The sequence below is a fragment of the Bos indicus genome, chromosome 3 (genome assembly GCF_029378745.1).
Source record: "Bos indicus isolate NIAB-ARS_2022 breed Sahiwal x Tharparkar chromosome 3, NIAB-ARS_B.indTharparkar_mat_pri_1.0, whole genome shotgun sequence".
Taxonomy (NCBI): domain Eukaryota; kingdom Metazoa; phylum Chordata; class Mammalia; order Artiodactyla; family Bovidae; genus Bos; species Bos indicus.
The window spans coordinates 82,459,501-82,476,886 of record NC_091762.1 but is presented as its reverse complement, the minus strand read 5'-3'; the positions used below and the strand labels follow the sequence as shown (position 1 = coordinate 82,476,886).

Below are 17,386 nucleotides of genomic sequence, written 5' to 3'. Positions count from 1 at the left end.
GCTCAAGTGTGTACCCAGGGTAATACCATAGTTCCACTCCTTTCCAAGAACTATTATAAAGAACAGGAGTTCCAGTATTTGAAAAGTGAACACAATGATACTCCACTATAGCTTTGGATAGAGTTTGGGGAAAAACTTGTTCGTTGTTTTTGTTTGTTTGTTTTTAATTTTTCCTTGTCATATATTCTTGGGTGGCAGATATAGGTGTCAGTGGAAGGGAGAGGATGTTTTCCTTTTGCTAGCCCTCTTCTCCAGATCCTGAAAGAAATCATGGAGGAGGAAGGGCACCTAGAGGTTATGAACTACTGTGGATTCAATAATAGTTTAGTTCTGTTCAGTTCAGCTCTTATTCCAGAAAACTAACTCCATCAATTATAGAAAATAAATTTTTATAGTTTTTTCCAAACCTATCTTCAGTGCATATCCAGGAAGGATTATTTTCTTTCACACCATCAAAGCACCTACGTTCTTACCTTCATTTTATGAGAATCATTCAGGTGATATGTGGTAGCTACTATTACTGGGCACATGTGGTATCTCATTTAGATTTTTAAATCCATGTTCCTAGAGGCAGAGTGCTACTATTGACAATATCTGCCATCTCCCTTCTCATTAAAACCAAACCCCAAACCCACTGTAAAACAAAATGGTGATAAAAAATCACACCCTACATATTTTGTGTCCCACCCCTCTTCTCAGCACTCTTTTTTAGTTTGGCAATCTTTTTTAAGAATTGGTGAGCAAAAGCAGAAAACCAAGTAGGAAGCAAAGGCTTTATTTTTTGAATTATCCTTTTTCTCTGGTAGGGACTTTCATTCTTTACTATAAATAAAAATTTACTTAAAAATCAGACTTTAAATCTTGATGTATTTACTGTAAAATTTACAAGTTAGAACCTACTGCCATCTTGATTTATATGATTTTAAAATGGAGTTCTTATCATTTCCCTCGGGAACACTTTTTGGTTTGAATAGTTCTTACTGGCAGGTTGCCTCCTTTATACTTAGCCCAAATTTTCATTTTCAAAGACTGTTTTAGACAAGTGCCATGATAGCTCTAGCCCATGGATCTGTGTACCACATAATAGAGTGTGACAATCCACTCAGTTGTGAAAGACACTGGCGATAAAGTAATAAAGTAGCATTTGTGTTATCCCATTGGCTTTACAAATCTACTTTAACATTGACCCATGGTGTTACTCATTATTGGAAACTATAGATGTTTATAATTCTCCAAAATATATTGGTCTAAGTTATATCATATATCACATATTTAAGTTTAAATTCAAAGTCCTGGGCTGAGAGAGATGTAGATTTGTGACACTCCTTGGAGGTTTTGGGTCCATGAACCAATGAATACATTACATTGCCACATTAAAGATCTCTTTATATCTGTAATGATATAAGCACCATCCTATATTTTAATAACTTTTAAAAACAGAATTTTAAAAAATCTTCTGCATTTATGAAGCTCAGACTCCCACACCAAATTATATCTGTGGACTGTTATATATTTACATTCCTTCTGTCTTTTTTATATCTGGATATAAATAAAGATATAAAAATGATGTTCTTAGGATTGTTCCTAGACTCTGTTACAATAACACTATTTGAACTAAGTGGCAGGAACATGTACTATTTCTTTTATGGTCCAAATCGATGACATTATATGTGTGATTATGTACATATATACTGTTGAAAAATCCGTATTTATATGAGAATAATTCCAAGTGGCATCTGAAATTGGGGGTAAAAATAATGATTTATATTCTTCTGGGCTATATATAATATGGGTCTAGAAGGCAATGGCACCCCACTCCAATACTCTTGCCTGGAAAATCCCATGGATGGAGGAGCCTGGTGGGCTGCAGTCCATGGGGTCTCGAAGAGTCGCACACGACTGAGCGACTTCACTTTCACTTTTCACTTTCATGCATTGGAGAAGGAAATGGCAACCCACTCCAGTGTTCTTGCCTGGAGAATCCCAGGGATGGGGGAGCCTGGTGGGCTACCGTCTATGGGGTCGCACAGAGTCAGACACGACTGAAGCGACTTAGCAGCAGCATAAACACCTTAAGGGCAGGTTGTTTATTGAATAACTATTTGTTGAATAAATGAATATATCCATAAGTAATTATAAATAAACTTGACTAGATTCATTTAAGCAATAAAGAAATTTAAATAATTCTAATTCACAATAGATAATGCAATTTAGGGTGATTCCACTTTGGTCCCATTCACATAAGGGGCTAGTTTCGGAAGTTCCCAAAGCAGTTCATTTCATCTGTAAGGCTATTTGGTGTGTGTAAAGAGAGCGAGGGAAGGGAAAGGAGAGGAAGGAGGAGAAGAGAGGTAAGTTAAATACTCTATAAAGAGAATCTTTCCCTCTTGGGTTCTCACTGGAATAATTTATATAACAAAGGGAGAATAACTACTTAATTTTTTTTATTTACCAGTTTTCAAAATAATGAGTGCTTTGCTAGCTTCCTCCATTGGTGACCTTTTCTTTTTTTAAAGTATCTTTACAAGTTCAAGGACAATGAGACAAACAATTCACGTTTGACATGTTTCTATTCTTTGTAGTTATTATGCTTACTAATGCTCCGTGTGTCCCATCCATGGCCCATAGGAGTCTCTTCAAGGTGGTTTTGGAGTCCTTCTGACATTGACTCTAGTAGTGTTTGATAGTTTCCGTGATATCTGGTAGAACAAAATGTTCCAGATTTATATATTTCTTTTCCAAACCTGAAATTAGCTACCCATCTTGTTGCTTGTTCAGTTCAGTTGCTCAGTTGTGTCTCACTCTTTGTGACCCCATGAATCAGCATGCCAGGCCTCCCTGTCCATCACCAACTCCCGGAGTTTACCCAAACTCATGTCCATCGAGTCGGTGATGCCATCCAGCCATCTCATCCTCTGTCGTCCCCTTCTCCTCCTGCCCTCAATCCCTCCCAGCATCAGAATCTTTTCCAATGAGTCAACTCTTCACATGAGGTGGCCAAAGTATTGGAGTTTCAGCCCCAGCATCATTCCTTCCAATGAACACCCAGGACTGATCTCCTTTAGGATGGACTGGTTGGATCTCCTTGCAGTCCAAGGGACTCTCAAGAGTCTTCTCCAACACTCAGTTCAAAAGCATCAATTCTTTGGTGCTCAGCTTTCTTCACAGTCCAACTCTCACATCCATACATGACCACTGGAAAAACCATAGCCTTGACTAGACGGACCTTTGTTGGCAAAGTAATGTCTCTGCTTTTAAATGTGCTATCTAGGCTGGTCATAACTTTCCTTCCAAGGAGTAAGCGTCTTTTAATTTCATGGCTGCAGTCACCATCTGCAGTGATTTTAGAACCCCCCCAAAATAAAGTCTGACACTGTTTCCACTGTTTCCCCATCTATTTGCCATGAAGTGATGGGACCAGATGCCATGATCTTAGTTTTCTGAATGTTGAGCTTTAAGCCAACTTTTTCACTCTCCTCTTTCACTTTCATCAAGAGGCTTTTTAGTTCCTCTTCACTTTCTGCCATAAGGGTGGTGTCATCTGCATATCTGAGGTTATTGATATTTCTCCCGGCAGTCTTGATTCCAGCTTGTGCTTCTTCCAGCCCAGTGTTTCTCATGATGTCCTCTGCATAGAAGTTAAATAAGCAGGGTGACAATATACAGCCTTGACATACTCCTTTTCCTATTTGGAACCAATCTGTTGTTCCATGTCCAGTTCTAACTGTTGCTTCCTGACCTGCATACAGGTTTCTCAAGAGGCAGGTCAGGTGGTCTGGTATTCCCATCTCTTTCAGAATTTCCCACAGTTTATTGTGATCCACACAGTTAAAGGCTTTGGCATAGTCAATAAAGCAGAAATATGTTTTTCTGGAACTCTCTTGCTTTTTCCATGATCCAGCAGATGTTGGCAATTTGATCTCTGGTTCCTCTGCCTTTTCTAAAACCAGCTTCAACATCTGGAAGTTCACGGTTCACGTATTGCTGAAGCCTGGCTTGGAGAATTTTGAGCATTACTTTACTAGTGTGTGAAATGAGTACCATTGTGTAGTAGTTTGAGCATTCTTTGGCATTGCCTTCTTAAGAGCTAGGAAATATTTCATTGCTCCATTTCCCTGACTCACTTTTCCCCTTCCTCCCCTTCTTTCTCCCTCCCATTTTTCCTTTCAATAATTAAGTAAAATAAATCATAAATTCATATGGATATTTCTATCTTATGCCTTTTACTCCTTTTCCCCACACCAAGAATCCTAGTATCAAAATACTGGGATGATAGAATCTGAGTATCACATAAATCTTTATTTTCTTTATCCCACTTTACACATACAGCAGTGGTAAAAAAAAAAAAAAACAAAAACCAAAAAACCCTGCCTGCCAATGCAGGAGACATAGAAGACGCCAGATTCGATTCATGGGCCCAGAAGATCCCCTGGAGGAGGGCATGGCAGTCCACTCCAATACTCCTGCTTGAAGAATCCTGTGGACAGAGGAGCCTCGTAGGCTACAGTCCTTAGCGTCAAAAATAGTCTGACACAGCTGAAGTGACTTAGCACACATGCATTTTTTAAAATAATAATACTAATCCTAATGCCAACAACACAGCAATCATTTTATATTTTTTTTAACAGATCTTTTTTTCTTAGGGCATATTGCACTTGGGATACATCATTAAATTATTGGGTTTTAAAGTGATTTGAGGGAATTCTCTGGTGGTCCAGTGGTTAGGACTCAGAGCTTCCACTGCTGGGCGTCAGGTTCAATCCGTGGTCAGGTAACTAAGATTTGGCAAGCCATGGGGCATGGCCAAAAAAAAGTCATTTGGAACAGTTATTCTCTGTGTAGTTGAGCCACCAGTTGGATACCCATTTAAGTTCTTTTGTTTCATTCTATTTCTGGTTTCAAGGGATTTATTTTTTCCCATTTAATTTTGTTTTATAATTAACTTAATTTTCAAAGTTCATAGTCATATTAAGGACAATCATCATGTCAATATTTTGTCTTTTTTTTAAGGGGTGCAAAAAATGAAAATGACATGAAAATGAATGAAAGTAACTAAAATTCATGTTTGTATAGTCCTGACATCTATTTCTTGTATTGAAGGCAGGAGGAGAAGGGGATGACAGAGGATGAGACGGTTGGATGGCATCACCAACTTGATGGACATGAGTTCAAACAAGCTCTGGGAGTTGGTGATGGACCCGGAAGACATGTATTTCTTAGAGAAATTAGGCGAAAGTCACTAACCAGAATTTCCAACAAGTGTGATTCATGAACCACTCTGTAGGATGAAATGTTAGATTTGGGATGGAGTGTGGGGATAGAATTTCATGGTTAATGTCTGAAAACTCTATATTTTTTTAAGTTTAGTGATAACTTTTTTTAAATTTTTATTTATTTATTTTTGGCTACATTGGGTCTTCGTTGCTGCACTTGGGCTTTCTCTAGTTGTGCAATCAGAGGCTACTTTCTAATTGCTGTGTGAGGGCTTCTCATTGCAGTGGCTTCTCTTATTGCAGATCAGGGGCTCTAGAGCCAGGGCTCAGTAGTTGTGGTGCATGGGCTTAGTTGCCCTGCGGCATGTGGTATCTTCCTGGATCAGGGACCGAAACAGTGTCCCTTACATTGCAAGGCAGATTCTCAACCACTGGACCACCAGCAAAGCTGAAATTCTATATTCTTTTGGAGGGTCATGATGTATAGTAACATTGATGTATCAGTCAGTTCAGTCGCTCAGTCGTATCCGACTCTTTGTGACCCCATGGACTGTAGCACGCCAGGCTTCCAGGTCCATCACCAACTCCCAAAGCTTGTTCGAACTCATGTCCATCGAGTTGGTGATGCCATCCAACCGCCTCATCCTCTGTCATCCCCTTCTCCTCCTGCCTTCAGTCTTTCCCAGCATCAGGATCTTTTCCAATGTAGTCAATTCTTCATATCAGGTGGCCAAAGTATTGGAGCTTCAGCTTCAGCATCAGTCCTTCCAATGAGTAGTATTCAGGACTGCTTTCCTTTACATTGATATGTAATAACACACAAAAGCCTCTGAGAAAACCTGAAGTAAAGAATTCTTTTTAGATTTGTGTAACCCATTGTTTTCAAACTTATCTCTGTATCAAGAGATCATCCTCATGCTATTAAAAATTATTATTATTACCTCTTGGGCATGTTGCACTGCATGTGAGATCTTAGTTTCCTGACCAGGGATGGAACCCACGCCCCCTGCAGTGGAAGGATGAAGGCTTAACCACTGAACCCCTAGGGAAGTTCTCTCATACTTTTTTCACATTTTTTTTTTTTTTTGGACAGTAGTTATCCCACTGAATGACATACTTTGTGAAATGTTGCTGTCAAGTTTTCTTGTGTGTCCAAAGGGGATAATAATACCTTTCTAATATTCTTTCAGGGTTATTGTGATGATGAAGTGAATTGGGTATGAACAACTTTTAGCATATGAAGGAGGAGACTATTTTGCCAATAGCTAGATGGAAATTTGGAGATTCACTCTAACTCTATGCTACTTAGGTGAACTTATCCCTGGAGGAGACAAAGGTATGATGAATGTTGGAGATTTCAGATGAATAGAAATGACACGTAAGGGTCAATTGAGGAAGATATACAGATAGAAAAAAAAATCTATTTCCAACAACGTGCGTGAGTGCTAAGTTGCTTCAGTCGTGTCCAACTCTTTGCAACCACGTGGACTGCAGCTGCCAGGTTCCTCTGTTCATGGGATTCCCCAGGCAAGAATACTGAAGTGGGTTGATGTGCCCTCCTCCAGGGGATCTTCCTGTCCAGGGATCGAACCCAAATCTCCTGTGTCTCCTGCATTGCAGGTGGGTTCTTTACCACTAGTGCCACCTGAACAGCTATGATCAGGTGAATGATTTTCACCTAGAATCAGGGAAGTCCTGGGCCTGATACAGAAGAGGAAAGTCCTGGGCCTGATATAGAAAAGGGCTTGTTTTCTTAATAGGTGGAAGTGATCTAGGGAAGGGACTAGAAAATTACTATAAAAGTATGATTTGTGTGAGGGTATTGGCCTACTCCGAGTATTCAGAGTACTGTTGATAAGGTGTGTACTAGTTTGTTAGGGCTGCCATAGAGAAAACCACAGTCTGGGTGGCCTAAACAACAGAAATGTGTATTCTCATACTCTGGAGGCTAGAAGTCTGAGATCATGGTGTCAGCAGCGTTGGTGTCTTTTAAGACTTCTCTCCATGTCTTCACATTATCCTCTGCATGTGGGCATGTCCATTGCCAAATTTCCTCGTCTTATAAAGATACCAGTGACAGTGAATCCTAATGACCTCATCCCAAACTCATTTACTGAGTGTTACGTATAGACACTGGACATTCAGAGAGTGACAGTACCTAGTGGAGGAAGGCAGTTATGCTCAGCACTGTATCACCAACTTGTACCTAGTGGAGGGAAAGAGCAGGAGTAGGTATATAGATGCATTGGTGGGGCAGTTCAGCTGTGAATTAGAGGTTTTGAAGTTCCTTCCACAATTTATTCAATGAACATTTTAAGCACCAACTTTGCTCTGAATACTATATCAGAAGCTATCAGGTTGGGAGGAAGAAAGAAGAGACTGATACCAATTGTCATTATTTGAAGATATATCTTTTACAATATATTGATATTTCTGAAATATCAATATGTGATCAAACCCTAGGCCCCTGCATTAGAAGTGCAGAGTTTTGACAAGGAAGTCCCAACTGCCACAATTTTGGCTTGAACCATTCCTTTGTCAAGAGTCTTAACTCCCATTCTCCTGGCCCAGGCTTTCTTTCAAAGCTCAGCTGACTTCTCTAGGGAAAGTGTTTCTTGATAATTTTTAGTTTACATGAATGTTCTTCTCTGAACTCCTACAGTACTTAATGCATATACTAGTAATCTGACGTTTAGCATCTGTTCTATCCTTTTATGCTTTTCCAATGAGAATGAAAATTTTTTGAAGGCAGACACTTGGCCATATTTTTTCATATTTCCAGGGCTGACGGTCTTTAAAATATAGTAGGATAAAATTTTAGGTCTGAAAGTTTATCTAGCCCACTCACTCATTTCACAGGTGAAGAAAGCATGATCCAGAGAGTTGTTCAGAGCCCCTTTGTTATAAAGCCATGTTGTTGTTGCTTAGTTGCTGTTGTATCCGAATATTTGCAGCCCCATGGATTATAGACCGCCAGGCTCCTCTGTCCATAGGATTCTCCCAGGCAAGAATATTGGAGTGGGTTGCCATTTCCTTCTCCAGGGGATCTTCCCAACTCAGGGACTGAACCTCCATCTCCTCCATTGGTGAGTGGCCCCAGTATAAAGCCATAGCCAAAGCCAAAGCTGAAGCTCCAATACTTTGGCCACCTGGCAAAGAGCTGACTCATTGGGAAAGACCCTGATGCTGGGAAAGATTGAGGGCAGGAGGAGAAGGGGGCAACAAAGAACAGGATGGTTGGATGGCATCACTGACTCAATGGACATGAGTTTGAGCAAACTCCAGAAGATAGTGAAGGACAGGGAAGCCTGGCGTGCTGCAGTCCATGGAGTCGCAAAGAGTTGGATATGACTTAACCTTAGTTACTGAAGAACAAAAAGCCAAACTGGGCTTCCCTAGTGGCTCACACTGTAAAGAATCTGCCTGCAGTGCAGAGACCCAGGTTCAAGCTCTGGGTCCACAAGATCCCCTGAAGAAGGGAATGGCTACCCACTCCAGTGTTCTTGCTTAGAGAATTCCATGTATAGAGGAGGCTGGCAGGCTATAGTTGATGGGGTTGCAAAGAGTCGGACCCGACTGAGCAACTAACATTTTCATGTTCATGGTGTGTGGTTACTTTCAGGGATTATAGCGGGACTGGCTTTACAGAATGGCAGGATTCAGAAGGGGGATATGAGGGCATTTCCCTGACCAAAGTAAGGGAATGTGGTTATTATTTGCAAGTTTGGGAATATGCGGTCCAAGCTGCTTGATGGGGAAGGTGTGATGCCTACTGGAGGGCAAGGCTGTTCTTTAGCATCCCCCACAGTTTCTTGAAGATGCCTGGAGTTCAGTACTATTTCCTCCATGAAGTGGCTTCCCAGCTTAATACCTACTTCTCTGCAGGCATGCAGCCTGAAGAAAGTAAAGCCCATTGGCTTTCTGGCTCCTCAAGGGCATAGGTCCAGAGGAAGATCTCCTGCTCGTTGGTGAGGACTAGCCATGGGTTGTCCACTGTGTGAAGCGCGCCAGGACGCTCCCCTAACAGGAATCCGTGGACTAAGCAGCCGCTCAGGCCTTGGCCACGATCCCAGGAAAGAAGAGCAAGGGGCTTTCCACCTGCCCCAAGCCTCACCCAGACACCAGGCCTCTCGGATTCCAGCGGCTCGTGCTTCGCCTCCGAAGCCCGCCTTCTCCACTCCGCGCCTTTTCCCCGCCCCTCCCCACACGCTCGACGGGCTCGCTCCCGCTCCGGGCACGCGGACGGTGCGCGAGTACGCGGACGCGGAAGGCAGGCCGGCAGGGCTCTTCGCCGCGGGGGCGAGCGCGCAGGCGCCTTCCTGAAACCTGCTGCGGCGCGAATCCCTACGTTCGGAGAGCGGTGGGGTAAGAGGCCGGGTCCCTGGAATTCTGGGGCGCTTGGAGGGAGGGGGGAGGGCCTGGGGCTTGGCTGTCTGGCTCCCGGCTCCGCTCCGCTCTGGGGAAGCGAAGCCTCCTCAGTCCCGCCCGCAGGCTCGACTGGGGGCCGGGTGGGGGATGCGGTGATCATGGACGGTATCCTGGACTGGAAAGCTTGGCACCCTTGTTCCTGCGGTCCTGAGGGTCCGGCCCGCCGGAGAAAGGGGCAGACACACCAAGAGGGGGCTCTTTGGCGAGATGTCCTCTCCTGGGATAGCAACACTCCCTGGCTGTGCTGTTCACCTGGGGGAGGGACATTTTCTCACCGAAAGGAACAAGTTTGGCCCTGGGACGTGGACGACAGACATTTTTTCTGCTGAGACGCACCCTCTGGGTAAACTGGGACAGAAGAATTCTCTGCTGCCCGCGAGAATGGGTTAGGAAGCTACTGTACTTTTTGTTGTACAGAAAGGAAAAATAGTAAAATAAAACAGAAAACAAAAACAACCCTTTTTACTGTTCTAGGAGAACAGATCGGTTAAGAATTTCATATGATAATATCTTTAAACCACAAAGGACTCAGTACAATTAGGTACCTCCCTTCTTCACCCGAAGATCTCCATTCAGCAGATACTTTTGAGTTACCTGCTCTGTACCAGCCTTGTTCTATGAGCAGGGAACTGGGCAGCGGCTAAGATAGGAGGATCCCTGCTTGCTTGGAGCTTATATTCTAGTTGACAAATAAATGTTATTTCCTTTGTAACTTTTATTATAACATGTAAAAGAAAATACTGTCCACAAATCATAAATTTTAACTGATTTATCATTAAGTAAACACATCTTTTAACAACCACTTAAATCAGGAGGCAACATGTGGGATCTAGTTCCCTGACCAGGGATCGAACCTGGGTCACTTGCATCTGGAGTGCAGAATTTTAGCCACTGGACCACCAGGGAAGTCCTTGTTTGAGCCTTTGAAAGAGTAACTCCTTTCTTAAGAAGAAGCTCATTTAATTTTTGGACAACTCTAGGTGTTAGAAAAGTTTTCCTAATATTTAATCTAACACTGGTCATCAGGGTCATCTGGGTCCATCCAGAGCTGATCTGTTATCTGTTGCCTCCCTTTCAGTACTCAAGCAGTTTTTTGGTTTTTTTTTTTGACGTTTAAGTGCAGAACTTTGAATTTATTATCCCTGCAATGATTTCTGGAGTTAGATTTGGCCCATCATAGATGTTGTCTAAATCTTTTGGATATGATCCTTTCATCTGTCAGCAGTTCCGCCATTGTGTTCTTAATAAACTTGATCAGGGAGGTCCCTGGTGGCCTAATGGTTAGGATTTCCGGCTTTCATTGCCATTGCCTGGGTTTAGTCCCTGGTTGGGGAAGTGAGATCCCACAAGCCCTTTGGTGAGGCCAGAAAGCAAACAAACAAAAAACTTGATCAGCGTATTATTAGTTAAGCATTGTTATTCTTTTTTTTAAAGTTCATTATGATTATTAAGGGTCATTTATTTTGTCTTATTTTTGTTATTTAAATATGATCATCCGGAACTGTGGATAATTCATTTAACTTGGTTGTATTACTGATTAAAATTTCGACAATGGAATATCAGTTAAGTTATGGATTTTTAAATCCAGGACTTAGCATTTGTAAAATCAATTTTAAACTTGATATCTCTGCAGGAAATAGAGTGTTGTGTTGCAATTCTGGAATATATAGTGCAACACGTTAAAAGGGGCTTTTTGAGTTGGATTAGAAAAGGATTTGAGGGTACTCTTTCTGCCCCCTTCTGATGCCTATGTCAGAAGCTTTCTCTGTCTCCTTTATACTTTAATAAAACTTTATTACACATACACACACACACACACAAAAAGGATTTGAAAAGTTTATAATGGCCCATAAACTGTGTCAAACCTGGAATCAATGTGAGAAACTGATTTATTTTCATTTTTCCTCCTCCCTTGCCTCTTGTAGAATATCTTGTGATCAATGAAATGATCAAAGGTGGATGCAGTAAGAGGGAGGAAAGAAAAAGGGAATTTGTATAAATAAAATTTGAATAATACATTCACATAGCCTTATTAAATGCTTCGAGTCATTCTAACTTACTGAGATGCTAGACTTATTAATTCTAGAGTTGTTCCTTGCTATTTTTAAGTAAGAAAAATACTTTTAAATGTGCCAATTTTCCCCTAAATTTTAGCACTGCATAGCTTGTGGGTTCTTAATTCCTGACCAGGGATTGAACCTGTACCCTTGGCAATGAAAGCATGGAGCCCTCACCACTAGACCATGAGGGAATTGCCTGAATTAATTAATTGATTAATCTTTTGAGTATGAAACTGTTTTATTTTCTAATCTAGCAAGTCCTAGTTTCTCTAAATTTCCTTTATTTTATTTTTGGCCTCACCGATTGGCACATGGAATCTTAGTTCCCAAGGACCAGGGATCAAACTCGAATTCCCTGCATTGAGAGCATGGACTCTTAACCACTGGACCACCAGGGAAGTCCCGGAGAGCTAATCTTTTGAGGTTCATTTCCTGCCTGGAGGACTAGGAATAAGGAACTTAAAATTATCTGTTTTCTTTGACTGTCCCCTTCCCCCATTTCTCCGTCTTTCTCTTTGGTTTAATGTTTGTTGTTTGGGCACTATGCTCAGCTAAATCTTGGTATCTTTTTTTGTTTTCCCTGCAGGCTACTTCTTCCTAGAGATAAAAATCAATGTTTAACTGGAAACGAAGCATCAATTAAAATCCTCTCAAACTCCTAATTCCAAATAATTGATAATATTTCTCTGATCAAGAAAAGAAGTGATTGACTGCATGTTAAAAGTATTCCTGTATTAGTATTCCTGTATTTTTTTCCTCTTCCTGAATTCGAAGAAAAAATATGGAGAAATGGTACTTGATGACAGCTGCAGTCTTACTAGGACTAACAGTACGGTGGACAGTTTCTCTTAATTCTTACTCAGGTAACACATTTTTCATTTAATAGGTGAATTTTTTTTGAATCTTTCTTTTTGTCTGGTTTTTTTTTTTTTTTTTTTGTCTGTTTTTTGAGGTTTTTTGTTTTTGGTAACAGTTTATAGTTTTCTGACCGAGACAGAGAAGAATTTCAGGTTTTATTAGTGTAGTCAAGAAAAGGCACTTAAACATCTAAGGCTAATAAATAGAATTTGTATAAGAGCTAAATAGAAGCACAGGTTTGTAATATGAGAAAAGAAAGATGTATTCTAACTGGGAAGAAGACAAATTGAGAAACAGTTATCTCTTAGCTGTTGAAGAGAGAAATGAGCTAGTATTTCAAAGAGGGAGCTGAATCAAAGAAGGCTTTTTTGTTTGTTTAGGGTAGAGAAGGCTTTTATATGCATGCTAAGTTCCTTCACTTGTGTCTGACTCTTTGCGATGCTATAGACTGTAGCCTGCCAGGCTCCTCTGTCCATTGAATTCTCCAGACAAAGATACTGGAATAGGTTGCCATGTCCTCCTCCAGGGGATCCTCCTGACCCAGGGATCAAACCTGAGTCTGTTACGTCTCCTGCATTGGCAGGCAGGTTCTTTACCACTAATGCCACCTGGAAAGCCCAGGGTAGAGAAGGCATATTACTACCTTGAAAGGAAGACAGCAGTGGAGAATAAGATTGAGAATGATGTGAGAGAAATGGAGTGGGGGTGGGATTAATGGAGTCTGGTCCTGGAGATTGGGGGTGGGATTAAATTTAACCTTGTGAGTATTTATTTAATACTTCTCCTATCCAGGCACTATGCTAAGGGCTAGAAATTTAAGGTGAATATCTAATACTTAAAGGGGTCTCCATTTTAGTAGATAAGTAGTCACAATCACTTCAGTTCAGTCGCTCAGTTGTGTCCAACTCTTTGCAACCCCATAGTGGAGTGCAGCATACCAGGCCTCCCTGTCCATCACCAACTCCCGGAGTTTACTCAAACTGACGTCCTTCGAGTAGGTGATGCCATCTACACCATCTCATCCTCTGTCATCCCCTTCTCCTCCTGCCTTCAATCTTTTGCAGCATCAGGGTCTTTTCAAATGAATCAGTTCTTCGCATTAGGTGGCCAAAGTATTGGAGTTTCAGCTTCAGCATCAATCCTTCCAGTGAATATTCAGGACTAATTTCCTTTAGGATGGACTGGTATGATCTCCTTGCAGTCCAAGGGACTCTCAAGAGTCTTCTCCAACACCACAGTTCAAAAGCATCAATTCTTTGGCACTCAGCTTTCTTTATAGTCTTAACTCTCACATCCATACATGACTACTGAAAAAACCATAGCCTTGAATAGCCAGACCTTTGTTGGCAAAGTAATGTCTCTGCTTTTTAATATGCTGTCTAGGTTGGTCATAACTGTTCTTTCAAGGAGCAAGCATCTTTTAATTTCATGGCTGCAGTTACCACCTGCAGTGATTTTGGAGCCCCCCAAAATAAAGTCTGTCACTGTTTCCACTGTTTCCCCATCTATTTGCCATGAAGTGATGGGACCAGATGCCATGATCTTAGTTTTCTGAATGTTGAACTTTAAGCCAACTTTTTCTCTCTCCTCTTTTACTTTCATCAAGAAGCTCTTTAGTTCTTCTTTGCTTTCTGCCATAAGGGTGGTGTCATCTGAATGTCAGAGGTTATTGATATTTCTCCCGGCAGTCTTGATTCCAGCTTGTGATTCCTCCAGCCCAGCGTTTCTCATGATGTACTCTGCATATAAGTTAAATAAGCAGGGTGACAATATACAGCCTTGACGGACTCCTTTTCCTGTTTGGAACCAGTCTGTTGTTCGCTATCCAGTTCTAACTGTTGCTTCCTGATCTGAACACAGAGGCAGATCAGGTGGTCTGGTATTCCCATCTCTTTCAGAATTTTCCAGTTTGTTGTTGTCCACACAGTCAAAGGCTTTGGCATAGTCAATAAAACAGAAGTAGATGTTTTTCTGGAATTCTCTTGCTTTTTCAGTGATCCAGCGGATGTTGGCAATTTGATCTCTGGTTCCTCTGCCTTTTCTAAAACCAGCTTGAACATCAGGAAGTTCATGGTTCACGTATTGTTGAAGCCTGGCTTGGAGAATTTTGAGTCACAATACAATGTGATAATTAAATGTTGAAGTGTGAGTTTCCGTGTTAACATAGAAAATGATCAGGATGCACTGCAGAAAACTTTTCACAGGATGGCGTTTGAATTCAAGGTTTGAAAGATAAGTTGGAATTTGCTACGCAAATAAAATGGGGAACGTATTCTAGACAGTAGAACATGTGCAGAGATACGGTACGTGGCATGAGACCATGGTTGTAAGTATTTGGTATTCAGTTCAGTCACTCAGTCGTGTCTGACTCTTCGCGACCCCATGAATCGCAGCACGCCAGGCCTCCCTGTCCATCACCAACTCCCAGAGTTCACTCAGACTCACATCCATCGAGTCAGTGATACCATCCAGCCATCTCATCCTCTGTCGTCCCCTTCTCCTCCTGCCCCCAGTCCTTCCCAGCATCAGAGTCTTTTCTAATGAGTCAACTCTTCGCATGAGGTGGCCAAAGTACTGGAGTTTCAGCTTCAGCATCATTCCCTCCAAAGAAATCCCAGGGCTGATCTCCTTCAGAATGGACTGGTTGGATCTCCTTGCAGTCCAAAGGATTCTCAAGAGTCTTCTCCAACACCACAGTTCAAAAGCATCAATTCTTCGGCACTCAGCCTTCTTCACAGTCCAACTCTCACATACATACATGACCACTGGAAAAACCATAGCCTTGACTAGACGAAACTTTGTTGGCAAAGTAATGTCTCTGCTTTTGAATGTGCTATCTAGGTTGGTCATAACTTTCCTTCCAAGGAGTAAGTGTCTTTTAATTTCATGGCTGCAGTCACCATTTGCAGTGATTTTGGAGCCCAGACAAATAAAGTCTGACACTGTTTCCACTGTTTCCCCATCTATTTCCCATCAAGTGATGGGACCGGATGCCATGATCTTCGTTTTCTGAATGTTGAGCTTTAAGCCAACTTTTTCACTCTCTACTTTCACTTTCATCAAGAGGCTTTTGAGTTCCTCTTCACTTTCTGCCATAAGGGTGGTATCATCTGCATATCTGAGGTTACTGATATTTCTCCCGGCAGTCTTGATTCCAGCTTGTGTTTCTTCCAGTCCAGCGTTTCTCATGATGTCCTCTGCATATAAGTTAAATAAGCAGGGTGATAACATACATCCTTGACGTACTCCTTTTCCTATTTGGAACCAGTCTGTTGTTCCATGTCCAGTTCTAACTGTTGCTTCCTGACCTGCATACAGATTTTTTAAGAGGCAGGTGAGGTGGTCTGGTATTCCCATCTCTTTCAGAATTTTCCACAGTTTATTGTGACCCACACAGTCAAAGGCTTTGCAATAGTCAATAAAGCAGAAATAGATGTTTTTCTGGAACTCTCTTGCTTTTCCATGATCCAGGGGATGTTGGCAATTTGATCTCTGGTTCCTCTGCCTTTTCTAAATCCAGCTTGAACATCAGGAAGTTTACAGTTCATGTATTGCTGAAGCCTGGCTTGGAGAATTTTGAGCATTACTTTACTAGCATGTGAGATGAGTGCAATTGTGCGGTAGTTTGAGCATTCTTTGGCATTGCCTTTCTTTGGGATTGGAATGAAAAGTGACCTTTTCCAGTCCTGTGGCCACTGCTGAGTTTTCCAAATTTGCTGGCATATTGAGTGCACCACTTTCACAGCATCATCTTTCAGGATTTGAAATAGCTCAACTGGAATTCCATTACCTCCACTAGCTTTGTTCGTAGTGATGCTTTCTAAGGCCCACTTGACTTCACATTCCAGGATATCTGGTTCTAGGTGAGTGATCACACCGTCGTGATTATCTGGGTCGTGAAGATCTTTTTGTACAGTTCTTCTGTGTATTCTTGCCACCTCTTCTTAATATCTTCTGCTTCTGTTAGGTCCATACCATTTCTGTCCTTTATCAAGCCCATCTTTGGATGAAATGTTCCCTTGGTACCTCTAATTTTCTTGAAGAGATCTCTCGTCTTTCCCATTCTGTTGTTTTCCTCTATTTCTTTGCACTGATCACTGAGGAAGGCTTTCTTATCTCTTCTTGCTATTCTTTGGAACTCTGCATTCAGATGCTTATATCTTTCCTTTTCTCCTTTGCTTTTTGCTTCTCTTCTTTTCACAGCTATTTGTATGGCCTCCCCAGACAGCCATTTTGCTTTTTTGCATTTCTTTTCCATGGGAATGGTCTTGATCCCTGTCTCCTGTACAGTGTCACGAACCTCATTTCATAGTTCATCCGGCACTCTATCTATCAGATCTAGGCCCTTATATCTATTTCTCACTTCCACTGTATAATCATAAGGGATTTGATTAAGATCATACTTGAATGGTGTAGTGGTTTTCCCTACTTTCACCAATTTAAGTCTAATTTGGTAATAAGGAGTTCATGATCTGAGCCACAGTCAGCTCCTGGTCTTGTTTTTGTTGACTGTATAGAGCTTCTCCATCTTTGGCTGCAAAGAATATAATCAATCTGATTTCGGTGTTGACCATCTGGTGATGTCCATGTGTAGAGTCTTCTCTTGTGTTGTTGGAAGTGGGTGTTTGCTATGACCAGTGCATTCTCTTGGCAAAACTCTATTAGTCTTTGCCCTGCTTCATTCTGTATTCCAAGGCCAAATTTGCCTGTTACTCCAGGTGTTTCTTGACTTCTACTTTTGCATTCCAGTCCCCTATAATGAAAAGGACATCTGTTTTGGGTGTTAGTTCTAAAAGGTCTTGTAGGTCTTCCTAGAACCGTTCAACT

At 41.5% G+C, this 17,386-nt stretch overlaps 1 protein-coding gene across 2 annotated transcripts in view; it reads left to right on the top strand.

Annotated features, from left to right (window-relative positions):
* Window positions 1-9,461: 9,461 nt before the first annotated feature.
* ALG6 (ALG6 alpha-1,3-glucosyltransferase) overlaps window positions 9,462-17,386 on the top strand; it is a 58,069-nt gene continuing 50,144 nt past the window's right edge. The window contains exons 1-2 of one of the 2 annotated variants that reach the window (XM_070786424.1): window positions 9,462-9,578; window positions 12,288-12,564. In XM_070786424.1, coding sequence (XP_070642525.1) covers window positions 12,483-12,564 — 82 coding nt within the window. In that variant the 5' untranslated portion in view covers window positions 9,462-9,578; window positions 12,288-12,482. Of the gene's footprint in view, window positions 9,579-12,287; window positions 12,565-17,386 lie in introns of those variants that run through there. The other variant, XM_070786425.1, reaches the window with a different exon arrangement.